This window comes from Protopterus annectens, chromosome 1.part0 (assembly GCF_019279795.1).
Source record: "Protopterus annectens isolate FY-2018-M chromosome 1.part0, PAN1.0, whole genome shotgun sequence".
Classification (NCBI taxonomy): Eukaryota; Metazoa; Chordata; order Ceratodontiformes; family Protopteridae; genus Protopterus; species Protopterus annectens.
The window spans coordinates 969,600,599-969,617,012 of NC_056725.1; the positions used below are offsets into that span (position 1 = coordinate 969,600,599).

Genomic DNA, 16,414 nt, shown 5'->3' on the forward strand with positions numbered 1-16,414 from the left:
CCTTTGTATAGGCTACAAATAGAAGGAGAATTAAGGGCATAGGCAAAAAAAATACTTCATAACTATAAAATGATGGGTTGTTATATATGAATAATTAATAATATGTTAATTCCTAAAACCCAAATTGTAACACAAGCGATCCAACTTTTATGGGGAAAGTAGAGAATTTTTAATCCTTGTAAAAAGTACACCAAAAAAATTAAGAAACCCAGTCTTTAAATTTTATTTGAATAGAGTTGATGACAATAATGTGTTCAATTAATCAAGGCTTATTTCTTAAGTATATCTTAGAATATTTATTATAATTATTAGTTGTATCTATGGATTCAGTTGATCATCTTAAAAGCATTTGTAACCGTTTCAGAAAGAAGGTATGTATTAGCCTCCTTAATTCATTTAATGGCTTACATAAATTCATAGTCCTCTATAAAGAGAAAACTTCTGTCAGAAGTTATATATTTATCCCCACTGTGTAGTGCTGTAGGATAAAGCCATGAATCATATTCCTGCCTTTGGAAGTTTGGATCGTTGCTTGGGTGGTAGAAGAGCTCAGCAGTGGAGGATGCTTGTGATGTGAGCAGTGTATAACTGTGCCCTTCCTTAGGGAGAAATGGAGAAACTGTGGTGGCTTACAGTCAACTGGCCTTGCTTTTTTAGTGCAGATAGAGATTTTCAAGAGCAGTGAGCCAGTGTTGAAAAGGATATGTGTGTGTGTGTGAGTGTGTGTGAAATAAGATTCATGAGCAGACAAATGGTAGTATAGGCAGTCCTTGATGCACTTGTGCGTGTCACCGTCAAGGATGAGTTGGGGCTTGTAGGAACATCCTCAGATGTCAGGATGCTGAATGTTCATGTAACTTTTATTAGATAGTTTCCCATGAGTCTTTACACAAATTAATGCTATTTTTTTAATACAAAAGTTCATGGTTTAAGTTTATTAATCTAGCTGTAAAAATATTTTACATAAAATATATGGTTTTATGCATGTGTTGCTTACTTTTGGTGTATTCATTATTTCTTCCTCACCTTTGCATTGTTTTGCCCTGTGCTAGACCATCAAGCCTTCACTAGCTGGACCCTCCTTATTTGTTCACTGCATACTAGGGAATTTCCATAGTACAATATGTGAGTGATTGCTAGCATGTGCGCCATCATACAGGCAGCAATGACAGTTGCTTGTTCCTTCAGCAGCATTCCAGCAGTAAAGGCGTTTGCATACCCTAACTTCACCCCTGGGCAGGGGGAATGAGTTGTCCATTGTCAGTGCAGTTTTCTGTACAGTTGCTGATGAAGGCTACGACTGGACAATGGCTTGGTGAGCCAAACAACCCCCCCCCCCCCGTAAGACGCACACCAGAGCACTGCTTATCCTCTTGGGAATTGTGTCTGTGAGTATCCTGCTCTCCTCAAAGGATGGGCACATCCATCCTCTCCTGCTGGCTGTGTTAAGTGCCCAGGATGTTGATCCAGTGCAGTCATCTGGGCCATAGTCAGGGATTTATCCTCGTATGCTACCAGAACTGGCCTACATCATCTTTTTTTAATTAGGTTTGTGTGTAAAACAACAACCATACATACGGTAATGTGTTCTGTAAGTATTAGAGTAAAAAAAAAGCTTAAAATAAATGAAAATTAAGTTGTGTATTTAAAATATGGAATGATAGTTTGAGGAACAGTTAATGCTACTGTTTGTGGTGATCATAAGTGCCATCTTACACAGCCAAATGGGTCTGGCAGGGAGGAGCCATAATGCACTGCTAGATGTAAAACAGTAGCAAGAGATGAATAACTCCATCATTTTACTTTCTCACACGCACTGTTCTTTGAGGTCTTTTCAATGTGTGCTGAGAATGATGTTGTGTGTTTCCTGTTCTCTTTTTGTAGGTTCCTTCAGCAAAGCCTCATGAATACAAATCTCCAGCTGAATGACTACAAGATTGCACTGCTGTGTAATGCGTATTCCACCAACTCTGAGTGCTTCACGTTACCAATGGGAGTATTAGTTGAAACAATTTATGGGAAAGAAAATCTGAGGATTTCCTTACCTGGAACTAACTGTATAGCATCGGGCTCAGTTACTCCACTGCCTATGAACTTGTTAGACTCTCTAACTGTCCATGCAAAGATGAGGTAATCTTAGTAGTGTGTGTTACTTTGAACTGTCTAGATTTCATTGTCTAAGTAACTCAGATTCAGCTACACCTGCATGTAATACAGATTTGCCCTTCTATCTGTCTGTTCCCCATTATTTTTTTTTTTTGGACTTTATATGAAAGTCTGTCCACAGACAAATTAATCTGAGTCACAGAAAATGATTTATATAAAATGCCTCACAGCAGAAACATGGATGCAGCTGACAAATAAGTGCATTGACCAACCCACATAGGTGTCCCATTTCTTTTGGATATGTTGCAGATGTTTGACATCTTACTTCACTACTTGATAGGCTGGCTTTTTTAATTTACCCCATGACTTAGTACTCCTGTTTTTTTCACTCCATAACATCTTTAGGCGATTCATCTTCCTTTTTGTGAACATGTTCAAAGCACTAATTTGTCTTCTTTTTCTTGCTTTTTTTAAGCACAAAATGCTGTCTTAATAAACTTTGCTTATTCTGTTGAGGTAATTGAAATGTTATTGCAATGCTCTAACTCCCCTTTTATTATGTAGTACATTTGTAACTCGTTTGAATTTATTTTCATATAATCTGGCTCAGACACTGCATTAGCTGCCTTTTTCTGATCTGTGCGGTGGTGCAGCGGTTAGTGTTGCCGCCTCACAGCAAGAGGTTCTCCGGTTCGATCCTCGGCTGGGGTGCCTTCTGTGCGGAGTCTGCATGTCCTCCCTGTGGTCGTGTGGGTTTCCTCCGGTTTCCTCCCACATCCCAAAGACATGCTGTAGGTAGATTGGACACTCTAAATTGGCCCTAGGTGTGAGTGCGTGCATGTGTGTGCCTTCTGTGGAAGGTTGGGTGCCGGGCTGGCAACTCGACACTGTAAAACTCCACTGCCAATCATGAGCGGACAGGTGATCCGCTGTGGCGACCCCTAACCGGGAAAAGCCGGAAGAAGAAGAAGAAGTGAGTATGTATGTATGTATATATCTGTATATTTCTGCATCTATATCTATATATATATATTTTTATATGTCTAAATATCTATATCGCACACCTGTAGTGAAGGTCCATGAGATGTATAGAAATGGCCCCTTAAGGACATGCCATTTTACTTTTTAGGTGTTATGGGTGCATTCAGCCAATAAAGCCAAACCCCACCTGAATGCATCCATAAAGACTTAAAAAGTAAAAAGTCAGAAGGTATGTAACTGAACTCTGGTATGTCCCTAAGGGGTCATTTGCATATAGTCCGTGAACCTCCACTACAGCAAGTTTAAAGTATTGCACAGTGAATACTTTTGGCTGACAGTTACTTGCATTTTTTTACCGAGTAGTTTTTGTGTAACCTTTTTACCTTTTGCTTGCATGTGTTTGTGTGTATTTTTTTTCTATACCTTTGGCTGTAGAATAGACCTGCATTTAGCTTGCTGGGACCTTGGGCAATGCTACCCCCCAATATGAAGCTGAGGACAAAAAAAAAAAAGGATATCTAAGATTTCTATAAAAATTCTTCCCTCAGAGATGAAAAAAAAGAGATCTTTGGCTAATCAAAGATCCATTTATGTATATACAGTTTATACAGAATGGCGCTTTGCTTATACCTTTGCTAAGCTGTTGCAAGAAACTATACTCTTTGTGTCTTTTTACAAACTATAAAAGAAATATATTTTCTTCAGATTATATAAACTGCTATTATCAGCTGTTTGTTAAACTATGTTAAATCACCTTTGCTAAACCCTATTAAAAAACCTGTAGAAGCTTTTGTTACATTTCCTATCATGCAGACACTGTCAGTTAAGTAGCCATGATTTGCGATTATGTCTGCTTGCATGATTACTGATGCTGCTTACAGTGACCATTCAGCATCTCGACTTCAGTGCTGATCACATCTGCTAACAGCTTGTCCCTGCAGCAGTCACCCCACCCCCACCTTTTGCTGTGACCTGCTGCAGCTCAAATATGGATCTCTGCAGCTTTGCAAACTGCTTAAAATGCATCTTGTATAAATAACATACAAGTAACTGTTGTTGTTATTTGGACTAGGCCCATGTGTTCCACCTGTACAAGAGCTTGTTGTCCAGGAGAAAGATTATCTAAACTATAAATGAGTAATTTGAATATTCAGAATTGGAAGCTTATTAAAAGGAGTGCTAATTGACAGGCTGTTGTATTTTATTTTCTTGAAGTCCAGTATCAGTTTGCAAACAGTGACTAGAGGAAGGGTGGTTATGCTTAATAAATGTAATTCAGTGCTGGTAGTAGCAGCTAGGATGATTTGGTAGCTGTAAGGTGTGGCATACCCATATTGCAGTATGACCTTTGATGTTATGTCCCACATGATACAAGTACTGCCTGACAGTAAAATAGATGTAATTAATTACTGTTGCAGGTAACCTCAATAAAAAAGTAGTACATTTATTTAAGATACTTGCCATAAACAGCAGATCTTTGAGGAGAGATCACTGTAACAGCAAAATGATCCTGTCTTTTTCTCTTGCGAGGGTCCTACTTTATTTACTTAATGATTTTTTTGGCAAGCAGTCCTCTCTCCTGTTATGTTGTTATGATAGCTTATGTTACATATTTGTACACTGCTACATATTTTACTGTATGAATATGTGCATGTTTATTGTAGAGTTATAGGTTCATAGGTTCATACTAGGCTATCTGCCCTAGGGCATTTATAAGCCTAGCCAGAGTATGTTTGGCTTTTGCCACCCATTTTAAATTAATTTTGCTATGCCCTTTTTCGAGGTTAGTATACTGTGCCTCTGTCTAACAGTGACGCAGAAGTGATACCCGGGGTAAACCTACGATCTCCCATCCACTCATCAAGATTCCTCTTGAAGAGAGTCAATGAGGGACTCTGCCTAACCTGGACTGGGATTTTATTCCAGAGTGCATGTCCTATTTACTTCAGTGCTGAGGTTCAAGTCTCTCGAGCGTGTAGCTCGATGGGATTTGGATTTTTTGAGGTGCAGCATGTCCCTTAATTCCGGGTTGGACATGGCCTTATACGTCAGGCACAGGTCACCTCTGAGCAGGCGGTATGCCACTGAATAGAGCTGGAGTTTCTTTAACCGGGCAGCATATGGCATCTGTTTGAGCCCTTTGATCCTCTTGGTGAGGTACTTTTGGGGTCTTTCCAGTTGCTGCAGGTGTTTGGTAAGGTACATCCCAAAAGGGGCATTGTACTCAATTATGGGCCTGATGAGGGATGAGTAAAGAGGCACGATGACCTCCCTAATCTAGATGTGAATCCCTTCATGATTAGGTGGGCTATATAAAATGTTTTTCTAACCACTTTGGCCACGTGGTTGTCAAATGAGAGATTGCTATCAACTTGGGTCCCCAGGTCCCTAATTTCTTCTTCTGTATTTAATGGATTACCACCTATGTGGTAATTTGTGGGCACTTTGTTTTTGCCAAACGGGATGACTATACACTTTTGGCTTAGCTTGAGGCCATGGCTCTGGCACCAGTTGTCTGTTTCTATGAGGCCCTTTTGGAGGATGCTTGTGTCGGCTGGAGAGTCGATTATGGCGCCCAGTTTGCAGTCATCTGCGAACTTGGTCAGCCACAGTCCTTCCGTGTTGGTCTGTACCTCCGAGAAATATATACCAAACATGAGAGGTCCCAGGATGAGCCTTGTGGGACACCACTTGTAACTGGTTTGGAGTCTGACATGGCTCCAGCAATTCTAACCATGTGAGTTCTGTCCTTGAGCCAGTTTGCAACCCATCTAGTGACATAGGGGTTTATATTTAAGCTGGTGAGCTTATCTATAATGCCCGAGTGGGGTATTGTATCGAAGGCTTTTGCGAGGTCCAGATAGGCTGTGTGGACCACCTTCCCTTCGTCGATGGCCTTGGTGACTGTTTCAAAGAAGTCAACCAGGTTTAAGAGGCAGGATCTGCCCTTAACAAAGCCGAACTGGGTAGGATCCAGTGTCTGTAGGTCCCCAATATCTTTATTTATGAGGTCCATGATGATCCTTTCCATAGCTTTGCAGACCAAGCTAGTCAGGCTTATGGGGCGATAGTTTCCAGGGTCCGTTGAGGCACCACCTTTGTGGAGAGGGACCACTGTTGCTGTACGCCACTCTTTGGGTACATATCCTGTAGTAAGGCTGAGATTGAACAGTAGTTTTATGTTTGGGTTTAGCTCTTCTTGGAGTTCATGTAGGACGCAGCCTGGGACACCGCCTGGTCCCATTGATGCTGTGTTTTTGCTTTGGAGAGGGCGGCTCCCACCTGAGCATCTGAGATGTCAGGGGCAGCACTCTGCTGAGATAGATATTTGCCCTTTTGGTGGGAGAAGTTTGCGCTGAACCTGTCAGCTAGGATGTTGGCAATGTCTGTGGGTTCGTGTATTTTTGTCATTTTGGACTAATTCTGAGCATATCTTGGAATTCCCACCCAGGTTCCTAACATAACAAAAGAAAGCCTTGTGATTATCCTTAGTGTCCTGTGCAATTTTTCTCTCGAAGCTGGCCTTTGACGATTTTATGAGTTCCCTTAGTTTTTTGCTAATACTGATCAGAGATGCCTTCCCTTTTTGGGATTTTGCTCTATCATGTAGTAGCTTCCTCCTTCTATTGTATAGTTTGTTTATGGCTGGGGTCCACCAGACAGGTCGTCTGCCTTTGGAGGATTGGGTCTTGGTTTTATTTGGGATTGCATGATCCATGCATTCCTGAAGGTGTTCATAGAATGCATTTATAAAGAATTCTGCGGTCTGGGCCGTATTTTCCACAGGCCCGGGGGCTTTGAAGGATTCCACCTCGGTTTTGAGGAGTGTGAAATTTGCTTTAGAGAAGTTTTTCACTGTGGTTTTCTGGGCAGGGGGTGGGGTCGGGATGTGAATATCCAGTGAGATCAGTTAATGGTCTGATCTTACCAGTGAGGGATACACTTCTGGTCTGAAGCATAGAGTCCCCATGTTGGTGATGATCAGGTCCAGTATGTTTTCCCCTCTTGTGGCAGTGGTAACAAGTTGTTCCATAGAATTTGAGTTTATGAATTCTAGGAACCTTTAGGCAAGGGTGTTGGAGCTAGAGTAATGCTCCCAATCTATATTTGGGTAGTTGAAGTCGCCCAATATAATGGTGCTCGGAGAGACCTTCATATTTTCCAGTGTTCTCAGGAAGGCCGAGTGGGGTTCCTGGGTTTGGGAGGGTGGTCTGTAGCAGGCTATAAACTGGAAGGCAGTTTTACCCACTGTTAGTTGCACATGGATAGTCTCTGATGCTTCGTGTTTTGCCACCAACCTGGAGGTGTGGGTATCTTTGATGAATATCTATACTCCCCTTCCTTTTGTGGTTCGGTCCAAGTTTTGGGGCCGAAAAGCATGGTATGAGGTATAACCTGGTAGTGCTGGGGTGCTCTCGGGAGTCCTAAACCAGGTTTCTGTTACTGCACAGATATCGATGTTCTCCATGCTAAGGAGAGTTTAGAGTGCGTGCATCTTGAGGTTTAGACTTCTGGCGTTGAGTAGCATTACTCTTAGTTTCTTATCCCTTGTGATACCTATGGAGGTGGGTTTGTCTTTTGAGCCTTGCCTAAAAAAGGCACTATGGGATAGCAAGAGCCTTTGCCAATATCCGAAAGCCCAGGGGTGACAGGTGCAAGCCGTCCCTAGCAAAGCATCGTGGCTTGTCATGCATATCATCCCAAGCTGACAGGCATTGGATCCCCTTTGAATGACACCGATACTTAAGCCAATTGTTGAAATTGATCATCTTGTCTTCATATTGTGGCATCATTCTTGGTGAGGGTAAGATGCTACTCAAGGTCAGGGTCATACCAGCCTGGGCTACATGCTCAGAGAGCTCCTCTATGTCTCTTTTCATGTAGTCCAGGGAGGTACGTCTCAGGTCATTCACACCAGCATGGACAATGACTGAGTCATATTTGTACTTGCCTTGGAGTGACCTGAGTGCTTGTGTTATGTGGCGGATCCTAGCGCCAGACAGGCTGCTCACCATGACCTTCTCCTTATTCAGCCTGGTGAGCAGGACGTCAGTGTGCCTGACGATAGAGTCACCTATTACAAGTGTATCAGGTGTGTTGTTTAGCCTTAAGGGCTGTGACTGTTCGGCACACTGGCTTTGTGAGATATGTGTTGCACGTGTTTTGTTTTGGGGTAGCGGTTGCTTGGGTGTCTGCTTTGGAGGTCTCTGCTGCTTAGGCAGATCTTTATTTAGAGCCTCCGAGTATGTTTTTGTGTGATTAATGTGCAAATTGCAAAATTTGTCTGACTACTTATGCAGAACATATTGAATGTGCTAGTTAGCAGTGAAATTTGCTTACCATAAGTACACTTTGATTTGCTGAGACAGACAAAACAGCTAATGATGGTGAAGAAGAATGTGGAAGGGGTTGTAATAGCACCTAAACAGGCACCTTCAAATTCTTGCATTAGTGTATCAGTGGGAAAATGGCAACGCCTAAGAAAAAAGGCCAGAAAACAGGATACAGAAGGTAGGTGAAATCAAGTATGATTTTATATTAGTGCTCTCTATCTGAAGAGCTATGAGGAGGTTCATCTTGAGCAACAGAAGGACTGATGCCTTTAGTTATTAAACAGCTGAGTATATGAAAGCAAGCCAGGCTACTAGTCCCTTATCTTTTACTGAGGATGCACCAGGAAAAGACCTTCCTCCCAAAAGTTCTTGCTGATGTTCTTCGTGTTTCACTGTTGCAGTCATCACATTTGGGTTATCTGCCTGCAGGTAGCCTTCAGCCAGCCTGAATACCAGAGTCTTAGGATTTCTGCGTCAGATGCTGTCGCTTCTTCCATGACGTCAGGTCATTAGGGGTATAAAACATGCAGCTGACGTCACTACATCAGTCTTTCTTGTCATGCGGTGGCCGAAGCAGAAGCAGTCTTCAGTCAGTCGGCCAACTCCTGAAATTTTCATTTTCGAGTTTCAGACCTGAAGTCTTCTAAAAGATAAATACCCCATTGGGTATCCTTTTTTCTTGCTCTAACCGATGTCAGAAAAAATTAATAATGGTCTTGCCTGTGGAAAGCAAATAACTCACAGAGATTTTCATTCTTACTGCGTCACCTATTTAAGCCCAAACCATGACATCCCTCGCTGTCGGTTTTGTGCCTTGTTCAACGCCCGAACTATCCGTCATTTGGCAGTTTTTGTAGCTAAGTACTTTCGCTCTCGATCTCCGTACTCCGAAATGGCGTCGGTAAGCCATCCGACTACCGATCTTCCGAAAAAACTTAAGGATAAAGACAGAGACAGACTGCATAGGTCCAAAACTGCTGACGATGCTACAGTTAAGCTAGTCACCAGTCCGCCGGTACTCAGTGAGGCGCTTTCGCAGCCCCTAATACCTGCTTCTACAGATTTGCAGGCCTCTACTGAGACCCATTCGGAGTCCGGTATGCCATGAGATACTTCTTCAACTATGGAACCTGCAGATGCCTCTACCTTGGATGGGTCCGTAGCCGCTGTGCAGGCATTCAGAGTGTGTATTCAGGCCTACCGATTTCCATATTAAGCCGACGACTTCGTTTCAAGCCAAAAATAGCGAATTTCTCAGGCCTAAAGTTCGCACTATGCCTAGGAAACCGACAACCAAAGCACATTCTCAGGCCCACAGGCCTCAAAAACAAATGATTAGAATGGCTGAAGACCTTATTACCATAATTACGGGAAGCCAACCTTCCCCCCTCAAAGAGACCTAGAACTGATTTTTCTTCTGATTCTTCTGATCAGGAATATGATATTTCTGTTCCTTCTGACTACCAGGACATAGCCTTATCTACCTATGAGGATTCTGATGCAGAGGATTCCATTCCCTCTGCTTCCTTTCCAGAAGATTTTTCTTTTGGTGAAATCCTACATACCCTTAGGGAGCACTTTCGCTGGGAAAGCCAGGACTACTCTCAGTCCAAAAGAGACTCGGGGGACTTTTTAAACCTGCCTCAGCACAGGCCTCTAGCTATCCCAGTTGTTCTGGAGATTGTGGATGATTTTCTTAGAATCCAGCCTTACCCCGGATATTTGCCTCCAGCTCCCGGAAACCTGGCAGGTACTATAGAATACCTGACTCTCACAAATTCCTTTTCAAGAATCCTACTGCGATTCCAGAGACCATTTCTCAAGGACCAAAATGCATTAAGGCTACTACTGCCAAGAATCCTACCCCTTCTGACAGGTATTCTAGGGCTTTAGACAGATTGGGTAAGAAGATATCCACCTCTGCTACTCTGGCCATTAGGGCTTTAAATTGCCAGTTTCGTATGTTAAAGTATCAGCAGCATATTATGGGGCTAATTAAACAGAAAATTATGTTGATTCCTGACTGTGCAGAACACAAAGATTTACAAGAGTTAATGCATTCTGCTGACCAAGTTGGTAAGCATACTTTGCAGTGTGGTTTTGATGCTTTAGAAGCATCTTGTAGGGCTGCTGTCACTGGGTCTGTTCTTAGAAGGCATGCTTGGCTTAAGGAACAAAACTTGCCAGATCATGTCAAGGCAAAATTACTGGATGCACCCTTAAACCTATTTGGCAGTAAAGCAGAAGAAGTTCTCAAAAGGATGGAGGAGAAAGCTAAATCTTTGCAAACTGTTAAAGATTTCTTACAAGTACAGACACCTAGATTCAGTAGGCATTGGCCTTCAAAGAACTGGTCCTTTCCCGTCCCTTCCAGGCCTTCTCAGTCCAAACTCAGAGGCAGCAGACCCCACAACACTTCAGTCTCGGGTTATGCACAGATCTAAGCAGTGGGGTGCTCCCACGTCCAAAACAGGGAGTAGTAAGCCAACCCCCTATGGTAAACTTGCACAATGACTTATCGTTAACTCCACCAAGCCTTGCTCACGTACTTGCACATTTAGGAGGAAAACTCGCCCTGCATGCAAAAAACCGGGGAATACATTACCCAAGACAAATGGGTTTTAAACAGTGTTTCCCTAGGATACAGATTCCACTTCTACTCACTGCCCAACCCTAAGTGGATGGTCAGAGCTCCCCACAAACTACTGGGTGGAAGCCCAAAAGCAAGTACCTTCTCTCCTCAGAATCAAGGCTATTCAACCTGTCCCAGCAGAACAAAGGGGACAAGGCTTTTATTCAAGACTGTTCCTGGTTCCCAGAAAAGAAAACTCCTGGCGACCTATCCTGGATTTATCTATTCTCAACACCTTTCTGGTGGTTCCAAAATTCAAAATGCTAACTCTCCAACAGCTGCTTCCTATGCTAGCCAAGGATGCCTGGCTGGCAACCCTAGACTTAAAAGAAGCTTACCTGCACATCCCCATAAGGGAATCTTGCAGGAAATACCTTCGCTTCTGTTCTCTGCACTTCCCTTTGGCTTATCTACTGCGACCAGGGTATTCACAGAGTGCCTAGCTCCAGCCATTAATTTTTGCAGGCAGATAAGTATTCAGATGTGCCCATACTTGGACGATTGCCTGATTCCGGCGGAAAGTCAGGACTTGCTACTACAGCACCTGGCATTTGTAAAGAGACTTCTAACTTCACTGGGGTACACCATCAACGAAAAGAAATCACACTTAGTACCCTGCCAACAAATTGTATTCCTGGGAGCAAGCTTGAACACAATTTCCCAGATGGCATTCCTCACTCCAGAGAAACAAATTTATTTGACAGCTTACTTCAACCTACTGGCCACAAAAACCCAGCTATCTGCAAGGAAAATACTGCAAGGTCTGGGTTTCATGGCCTCTTGCATTCTGTTAATTCCATATGCAAGACTGCACATGAGGAAACTTCAGTGGTATGTAAAAAGTCTATGATGTCAACATTCTGAGAACATGGAAATAATAATTCCTATCATTACGTGTCTAAGGGCAGAGTTCCTTTGGTGGGCAGAGGCCTGCAGCCAGAACAAGGGACACCCTTTCACTCTACCCCCTGCTGCCCAAACTGTAACAACAGAAGCATTAGACTATGCATGGGGGGGGTGCACATGGCAGGGCAGTACATTCAGGGCAAATGGAACCCAAAGCAGATGCACCTGCATATCAATCAAAAAGAAATGTTAGCTGTACAGTATGCTCTGACAGCCTTCAAATGCCTTATTCTTCCTGGACAACTATTGGTAATGACAGACAACACCACAGTTATAAGCAGGGGGGGAACACATTCCTTCCCACTCTGCAGACTAGCCATGGCTCTGTGGAACACAGCTTTGAGCAACCAAGTGCACCTACAAGCTCAATTCCTGCCAGGCAAACTAAATTTACTGGCAGACAACTTAAGCAGAAATCTCATGGACCCACACAAATGGAAACTGGACCCAAAATACTCAAGCTTTTGCGGAACAGATGGGGGGAACCAGAGGTGGACCTGTTTGCTTCCCTCAGAATCTGTTTGCTTCCCTCAGAACTATCAGTTGAACAAATACTGCACCAGGACTCCCCACAGCCAAGCTTGAAAGGTGGATGCCCTGTCCTTTTCCTGGGAAAGCCTCTCAGTCTATGCCTTTCCCCCTCTGCCTCTCCTCTCGAAGGTTCTACTAAAGATCAAACAGGACAAGCCAAGGACAATCCTGAATTGTACCAGACTGGCCATGCCAGTACTGGTATCTTCTTTTGCGCGCAGTCTGACAGTACTACAACCATGGCACCTGCCTCAGACCCCTTCTCTGCTGTCCCAGCAGGGGGGCCAAATTCTTCACCCTCAGCTTCAGACCCTGAACCTTGCAGCCTGGCTAATCCCCTGAACTCACCTCTAGCAACCATCAGTAAGCGGGTGCTGGATGTCATTCTTGAGGCAAGGAGGCCTAGTACTAGAAAATCCTATTCAGAAAAGTGGAAAAGATACTGTTCCTGGAGCCAGTCTCAAAGGGATGGGCACAACTGTGCCCAGCTTACCTCATGTACTAGATTACTTAACAGAAATGCTCCACAAGGGCCTGTCCTTCTCTTCAGTTAAGATTCATGTCTCTGCCATCTCAGCTCATTACAATACTGAGCCATCCCTCTTTTCTCATCCTCTGGTAAAACAGTTCCTTAGAGGGGCCAACAATTTAAGACCCCCCCAGGAGAGCTCCCACTCCAGCCTGGGACCTTAACTTTGTATTGGAAAAACTTGGACTTCCCCCCTTTGAACCGGATGCTACAACAGAGTTGAAATTCCTCTCATGGAAAACAGCTTTACCTCTAGCCATCACTTCAGCAAGAAGAGTGTCTGAACTGCAGGCCCTTATGGCAGTGGAACCCTTTATCTTCCATGCGGACAGGGTTCCCTCAGGACTAACCCATCTTTTATGTCCAAGGTGGTGTCTAGTGTGGCTTTAAACCAGTCTATTCATTTGCCTACTTTTTTCACTAGTCCTCAAAGTAAAGGGGAAAGGATACTGTATTCTATAGACATGCACAGACAGCTCAGATTCTATTTGGACAGGACTAAGCCTCTCAGAAACTCGGACCAGCTGCTAGTCAGCTTTGCTGCAGGGGCAGAGGGGAAGGTCATTTCAAAGCAAACCATATCCAAATGGATAGCACACTGTATCCATTTCTACTACAAGCACCATGGAAAACCTACCCCACAGGGGATAAGAACACATTCCACTGAATACATCTACCTCTACTGCATTTGTCAGAGGAGTCCCTATCAGGGACATCCTTGAAGCTGCAACCTGTAGCTCTGTACACACTTTCACCAAGCATTACCACTTGCCTGTCTTTTCTAAATCCAGAGCTGGATTTGCCACTGCAGTCTTATAGGGCCTGATTGCCAATCCTAATGCTTCTTAATCTACCTCCACCCTTCCTTATCTTTGGGAATCAACCCAAATGTGATGACTGCAGCAGTGAAACAAGAAGAACATAGTACAGTTGTGTACACTTACCATAAATGTAGATGTTTGAGTGTATTCACTGTTGCAGTTCTGGTTACCCTCCCTCCAGCCCCCTGATTGTCTTTGCTTTCACCTATTCTTTTTGTTTTGGCATATCTTATACTATGTGTATTTGCTTTTTGCTGGGGATGTTCCACACCATATAATTGCTTCTTATTTGGGGGCACCTGACATCTGGGGCAAGAAAAACTGATGTAATTGTGTTGGCTGCATGTTTTATGCCCCTGATGACCTGACGTCATGGAAGAAGCGACAGCATCCGACGCAGAAATACCAAGACTCTAGTATTCAGGCCGGCTGAGGGCTACCTGCAGGCAGATAACCCAAATGTGATGACTGCAACAATGAATACACTCGAACATCTACATTTATGGTAAGTGTACACAACTGTACTCTTCAGGTCCTTTGGTGTAGACGGGGTAAATTCCTGTTCACAACCCAGGTGAACCAAGCTTGATTAGCACTTTGGATGCCTGTGAGAACTGGCTTGGGGAAGAAGGAAGTGACAAGGCTGTGCCTTTCCATGTCTGTTGCCATGGAGATTATGAATAGGCTGTCATGTTGATGAGAGTTGCACAGTCTTCACAGTCCAAACAGAGACTGCGACTTAGAATGGCAACTAGGCAAGATTTGTAAGCAGACTTGGGAAAGCACCACCACCTCAGGGAGGCCGTTGATGCTCTTGGACTACACCTAATAGCAGGCAGTGGTCATTAAAGGTATAGCAATGCATGAGGTGTAGGTCCTCCACTGTCTGCAAGTAATAGTGTCAACTCTCTTGTCCACTTCCTCTCACGGAAACTTGGTGCCTGGCAGTGTACAAGGAAGGGTCAATGGCAGCCACAGTTGGAAGGGATTATTCCAGAGTAACTGGCAGCCACAGTTGGAAGGGATTATTCCAGAGTAACTCACTTAAGCTGCAACATTGAGAGAATATGGACCCAGGAGAGCCATGCTGCTGCAAATACTAAAAGACCAAGCTGTGACTAATGAAAGAAAAAAAAAACCTCTTGTTTCACAGTGAAGCATAAGCAGACAGAAATTCAGACATCACTTGTGTCTTTGTGAGAAAACATGTTTGAAATATTTGTTATTAATTGTCTATATTTACTTGTTTTCTGTTCCCTGCACTTCAGCCATGATTTCTTGTTATACCTTTCCTTTTTTCTTTATTTTCCTCTCTCTTAACATTTTTGACAGTTTAACTTAATTCAGAACGCTTATGTTCTTTGTGTTTCACTGTTGCAGTCATCACACGCAGGTAGCCCTCAGTTGGCCCGAATACCAGACTCTTGGGATTTCTGCATCGGATGCGTCACCTCTTCCATGACGTCAGGTCATCAGGGGTATAAAACATGCAGCCGATGCCATTGCATCAGTCTTTCTTGCCATGGAGGAGCTTGAAGCAGAAGCAGTTCACAAGTGCCGGTCGGCCGTTACCTGAAATGTTCGTTTTTCGAGTTTCAAACCTGAAGTCTTGTAAAGCTAAGTACCCCGTTGGAGTTCCTTTTTTCTTGCTCTAACCGATGTCAGAAAAAAGTTAACAAATGTCTTGCCTGTGGAAAGCAAATACCTCTCAGAGATTTTCATTCTTACTGCGTCACCTATTTAAGCCCAGACCACGACGTCCCTCGCTGTCGGTTTTGCACCTTGTTTAACACCCGAACCATTCGTCATTGGGCTATCTTTGTTGCTAAATGCTTTTGCTCTCTTTTTCCGTATTCCGAAATGGCTTCAATAAGCCATCCGACTACCGATCTTCCGAAAAAACATAAGGATAAAACAGAGACAGACCACATAGGGCCAAAACTGCCAACAATGCTTCCATTAAACTAGTCGCCAGTCCGCCAGTTCTCAGTGAGGTGCCTTTGCAGCCCCTGATACCTGCTTCTACAGATTCGCAGGCCTCTGCTGAGACCCATTTGGAGTCCGGTGTGCTGCGAGATGCTTCTTCGACTGTGGAACCTGTGGATGTCTCTACCTTGGATCGGTCCAGAGCCGCTGTGCAGGCACCAGCTTCTGAGGGTGTATTCCGACCTACCGATGTTCGTATTAAACCGGCAACTTCGTTTTTAGCTAAAACTACAGAGTTTCTCAGGCCCAGAGTTCGCACTACGCCTAGAAAACCGACAACCAAAGCGCATGCTCAAGCTCCCATGCCACAAAAACAAATGCTTATTAGAATGGCTGAAGACCTTATTACTCTCATTAGGGGAAGCCAGCCTTCCCCTGCTAAAAGACAAAGAATTGAATTTCCTTCTGATTCTACAGACCAGGAGTCCGATGACTCTGACCCTTCTGATTACCAGGACATTCCCTTATCAAACTATGAGGATTCATATGCAGAGGAATGCATTCCCTCTGCATCCCCTTCGGAGGATTTTTCTTTTGGTGAAACCTTGCATACTTTAAGAGAGCATTTCCGCTGGGAATGCCAGGACTA

General features: G+C 43.7%; 1 protein-coding gene across 1 annotated transcript in view; it reads left to right on the forward strand.

Moving 5' to 3' along the window:
• The window catches only part of MED23 (mediator complex subunit 23), a 1,483,999-nt gene that overhangs the window by 731,974 nt on the left and 735,611 nt on the right, over positions 1–16,414 (forward strand). The window contains exon 8 of the mRNA XM_044067991.1: positions 1,885–2,130. Within this exon, the coding sequence (XP_043923926.1) occupies positions 1,885–2,130 (246 nt within the window). The remainder of the gene's footprint in view (positions 1–1,884; positions 2,131–16,414) is intronic.